This window comes from Buceros rhinoceros, unplaced genomic scaffold (genome assembly GCF_000710305.1).
Source record: "Buceros rhinoceros silvestris isolate BGI_N320 unplaced genomic scaffold, ASM71030v1 scaffold12339, whole genome shotgun sequence".
Classification (NCBI taxonomy): Eukaryota; Metazoa; Chordata; class Aves; order Bucerotiformes; family Bucerotidae; genus Buceros; species Buceros rhinoceros.
Window position 1 is genome coordinate 13,660 of NW_010432183.1, and position 5,354 is coordinate 19,013.

General features: G+C 40.8%; 1 protein-coding gene across 2 annotated transcripts in view; it reads left to right on the plus strand.

Moving 5' to 3' along the window:
- Positions 1-4,371, plus strand: part of YTHDF3 (YTH domain family, member 3) — a 16,761-nt gene extending 12,390 nt beyond the window's left edge. For both annotated transcript variants that reach the window (XM_010143682.1, XM_010143683.1), the window contains exon 4: positions 3,394-4,371. In XM_010143682.1, coding sequence (XP_010141984.1) covers positions 3,394-3,417 — 24 coding nt within the window. In that variant the 3' untranslated portion in view covers positions 3,418-4,371. The remainder of the gene's footprint in view (positions 1-3,393) is intronic.
- The last annotated feature ends 983 nt before the right edge of the window (positions 4,372-5,354 follow it).

A 5,354-nucleotide genomic window follows, 5' to 3' on the forward strand; every position in this document is an offset into this window, starting at 1 on the left:
AAAAAAAAAATTGGGGCCCTAAAAGCTTTTTTTTTTTTTTTTTTTTTTTTTTTTTTTTTTACTTTTTAGTGAACTTGCTGAAATGGCTGTAGCTAATTACAATCTGGTATTTCACTGCGCAGTAACATTCAGCGCTGTAAGGAAGCTCCTCTGCCTTCTGAGAGGTTGTACTTGGTTATTCGGTGTGCTGTGGTGTTTCAGATGTGGATTAAGTTGTTATTGTTTGTTACCACAATAAAATAACAGGTCTGCCCATGTTGCACTAACAATGCATGTATCCACTCAAATTTAAAGGTATCTACCTCTTTGTTGATGTTTTTCCTGTTGCTAAGTAGATTTCAGAGACTGAAATATGCAAAATGCCATCAAAACTAATTGGAAGGATAAATAAATTAGAAGTCTGGGTCTTGTAGATTTTCAGACTTTCTTAATATTTATATCTTTGAAAGGCTTATTTACTGTCTGGAGTTCAAATGATCTGCAGCAGCGCTGTCTCAGCTGAGTATTAATTCATGAAGTTACCAGGATAAGGCACAGCTCTGGGGTCATAAAACCTCATTTGACTTCCTAGTTGACTTTAATTTTTAATTTGTCTTGTAGTTTTCATGTTGAGATAAAGAATAGGAGAAAACGAGTGTTTAGGGAGGGAATGGCATCTCCACAGGAAAAGTTCCTAGGTCCATGTAAGGCTTCTGGAGATACCTCCTATCTGATTCTTCCCTCCTATCTCCCCAGAAAAATGTATTTAAATATTTTTATCTGCTTTTGAGGTAATATCTATCTTCAGGAGATTTACCCTCTAGTTGGGAATACAAGAGTGAGAAGTTAAAGACCTTTCTTTAACACAATTTTAAAGTTTCAGTGCATCAGTTTTACATTAGCAGCCGCTGAGATCCTTGTTAGATATGGAGGAAACTACTTGGAGCATTGGCCGGTTCCCTCAGGAACCTGTTTTTATTGTGGCTCTCCAGCACTGAGGCCAGTGTTTGCACTGTCATAGCCACAGTCGTGTGCTGGGCTGCCACGAAGAGCAGATGATGGCTGATGCCATTAGTAAATGAGTTTTTCTGAGCTCTGCTGTGGCTTCTCCTCACCACCTCCATGGCTGGTGGGAAGCACGTGAGGTGTGCTACGCATCCCCTTTGGAAGCTGCTGTCCTGGGAGAGGTGCAAAGCTGGCAGCTCCAGGCTGGAAGGTTTTAGACAGTGCAGCAAGATGCAGAAGCTTGGCAGAGTTCTAGGGTGGGTTTCGGTTTTTTTAGCCGCTATAGCTGGTTGTGCAGGAGCTTAGTGAGGGGGGAACTGCAATCTGCCTATGCAATCCTGGACAGCTTTCGAAACGGACACCTCAAAATGCTTGGACTTGCAACTGCTATAAACAAGCAGAAGTCCTTCTTTCGGGTCTACCTTCCCTCACCTTGAGCTTCAGTTTGTGGGACCTTGGGGAGAATATGCTGCTGAGGCTTGTTACGCTGCCGTTTACATTTTTGCTACTTAAAATGAGGCTTTTTCGTTTACCTTCTTGTTGACAGACCTGCCAGAAATCAGTGTTGTACACATCTCGGAGGTTTCTTTTAGCTCAGATCAGGAAACATTTTTGTTGCTTAGACTGGTGAAATTTTGTTAGCATAGAGGACTGGTGAAGTATGCGGATGAATTACACTGCAGCTACTTTTCAGCAAGAGATTCGATGGATGCCTGAATTCAGCGCACTGAAGTTCGGGCGTCAGCCAGGCTGTTCAGACCAAGGTAACCCCATCCTGCTGTTTGCATTAGATGGGAGCTTTTTATCCAAGAGCATCGCAAGAGATGGGGCAAAGGTTTTGCTGATCCAAATGTAAGGAAGGAGTAAGATGTTGGGTGAAAGGGCATGTAGCAGAGTCTGGGCAGTGTAAGTCTGCAGGTAATACCTGCAGAGGGCAGGACCTCATGGTTTTATTTGTATATGGATAGTATTTAAAATGGTTAAAAAATTGTTGCTCCAGTATTTAACATCACCATTTCCCAGGCTCCCGCTTACCACACAGCGGTGTTTGTCAGCGCTTTCTGCAGTTCTTTCAGTCAGCCTGCTCTTAGCAGAGGACTCACCCAAGATCTGCCTGCACGGGCTATTTTTGCATGTCTTACACGTGGAGCGAGGCATGAGGCCAGGGATCATCTGTTTCCAGCCCAGACTGTGAACAGCCCCCTTTGTGTTAACACCTGATACTATCCCTCGCACATTCTAAAAACAGCGTCTTCCCATGAAAATAGCCTTTGAACTGGGAAAAATGATTTTCAGCAGAAGAGTGCCCGTATGGCTCTTGCTCTAAATGTACTGAAGTTCTGCCCTGGTGAATGCCCGGTTGCATACAGCTGCTGGGACCACGGGCTGCTGCTTGTCACCGAGAGCTCGGTGCCAGCTTTACGTGGTCGCTGTTCACCTCTGAGGTCTGTGTTGGAGAGGACTAGATCACCAGCTGTGCTCCAGTGACCAGTATAAATGTTAGGTATCCTCTGCTTCTGTTACAGTCTCTTGTGGGCAGAATTTATTTGTGTTCATAAGCTAATTTGCACTTTTCCCAAGTAGTTTCTGGTGTAGTGGAGCTTCCGTGTGGTATGGCATAGAGTGAGTGGTGTTGAAATCGTTGTTCAAGGGCTTTCTGGTTTGTTTTGGTTTACCCTGCTGTGTTTCTGTTCCGTTTACAACACGCTGTGTATTGCAATAATAATAAAAACACTGGAAATAAGGAGTTTGATCTCTTCCACCTCTCTTCCGTGAAGATATTTTATTCCTACTTCACTGGTTTTGAATTTTATTAAAACTAATTTCTAAGAAAATTATAGATGACTTTTTTTCCACTATTTGAGTGATGTTTTTGTGTGGAGGAGAAAGGTAGCAGGCCAACTTGTTCCTTTGCCTTTTAATCTTAAGCCCATTGAAGCATTTTATCTTGGGGGACTTTGAATGAGATACCTGGGAATGTGACCTTTACTTTTCAGGGATGTAATGGATAGAGAATAGAATATTTAACCTCCCACGCAGGGCATTTTTTGTCAAGCAGAAGATTGAGAGTACCTCTTGCTTTGTTCGTAGGGCCCCTGGTCTCCTTACTTGGTTCACTTGGATCAATGTAATCTATCAGAAGTGATTTAGAAGTAACATTATAAAACCTCTCAATGGCTGTTTTTTTGGAATGTGTTTGCCATGTACTTCTGTGTTTCTCCTTAAGAAGTTGACTTACACTAGATATTTCATGTTCCTGGAAAAAAAACCCAAAGCTTTTCCTTGAAAGCTTGTTTGCCTGCTTTAGAGAAATGGCAAGCAGTGCGGCTGCTCTGATGAGAGGAAAGCAGATGATGGTGAACTGTGTGTATTAACATCATTTTCCTTTCTGTTTGTTCTTTTTTTCAGGAGAGAAATAGAAACAAACAATAACTGTACGGAGATGTCCTGCTAGAATTACAACACTAATGATGTAGACTCTGGAAATGCCTAATATGTCTCAGAAGACGTTATTAAAGCTTTTTTCTGCTTAAGGTGACATCTTTGAACACTTTAACACAAAATTGACTCTTCTTGTAATGGTTCTCATCAGTGCATCTGCCCTTATACTCTCTCACCAAACACACTTGAGAACTGTACCTTCGTCAAGCACTTTCTGTCCTGAAGCTTTTACCAGTATCTGCTGTCTTTTGTATTTATGCATCCTAGCTAAGGCACAGGAGACCGACCGAATGAACGGATTCATTAACTCTTTGGATTTGTTAAATACTAACCTTTAACCATTAGAAGTGGTTCGATGATGTGAGATTCACATTGCTTTGACTTAATTTTTTTTTTCTTTGTTGTAGTTTTTTTAATTGTCAGTTTTTAGCTATTCAACAGATTAAAAGCGAATCATGCCATATTTAGTCCTGGAGTAAAACTCAAGTCTAAATGTTCATGTGAAAATTATTGTAGTTATCTTTTAATATGGCAAAGCAACTTTAAGCTGCAGTTTAGCCAAATGAAACGTAACATAAAATTATATTAGAATGACATTTCCCTTGTTTCAAACTGTTTGGTGTAAGAGAATATTAATATGCAGCTTGGTGGACACCACCAGTTAATGCACATTTCTTTATTTTTTTTCTGTAACATGTATACTGAAGAAAGTGCATTTGTCTGAGGAACTGTTTGTTTGCTACCACTCAATGAATCTCAGTTTTGAGTAAATGTACCTCAGTCTAAATCAGACTTTTTATGACCTTTATAACTACATTTAAAATAATCTTTAATTCCTATTTCTGGGTGTTTGCAAGCCTGACAGATTGCTATCCTGAAAGTGAAAATTTACTCCTCTAGGTGATTCACTAGCTAAATAAACATAATTCTTGTTTAGCAAGCATATCCTCTGGTTCTCACAGTTTTTTGTTTTTTTTCTGTTTCATTGTCCTAACATCCAGCTGTTTTTTTTTTTCCCCCTATTTGAAAATATTTTGAGACAAATACTTTGAGTCACGGAGATCACATACAGCCACGTTAACATGATTTTTGTTAGAACCGAGAAACAAGAATTGTAGAATACATATTAATCGGGGTCATTCTATACTAGCTTGTAAGTTCTAAAATTATACCTTTTGTTTCAGTTTATATAGCAACACGTTCTGTCTGCTGGAAGAGAACGTTAAAACCAATGTTGCAGCGGGTGTATTGACTGTACGAGCTCCTGAACAGCCTGTACCAGGCTCCAGGGATAGCTTTCTCTTTTTAGAATGGCAGCGTAGAAGCCAGATATGTTAGAGCTTAAAATAGCAATCCCACATATTATTTGAACGTTGTTTCATGTCTTGCTGGCCAACACAGATGTTTATATTGTGTTTTGAGTCCTTCATTTACAGATTCTGGCAATCAAAGTTACGGAGCGTAAGTGGCGAAGGTTTGTTGTGAATACGGACTGGTTTGCTGTGTTTCGCTTCCCCTCTTAAGCCCCTTGCACTCTTTTAACCTTGTGAACACAAAGTTCAGTACACGCTTATTTCTTGCTCATTATTTAAAGTATTGTTTGAGACTGTGGAGTAACAGATACCTTAATTTTTACCACCCATTTTCTGGGAGCTCCCATGTTTTGGAGAAAAGAAGCGGTCTCGCTGCGGTGCAGAGCTGTAACAAACAGCAAATGGGAGGGGTAGGCAGAGTGCATATTGTAAGGGGAGACTGGGAGATACAGCTTTTGAGCCCAAACTCTGAAATTTGGCTTGAGCCCCAAAATAGCCGCTTCCATGCCGATCTGTTTCTTGCTGGCAGGTTTTACCGTGATTTGTTTCCCTCTGTTGGCTGGTTCGCGGATTACTGCCTATTATTCCGACTGTCACCCATCAGTGGAAGCGGCA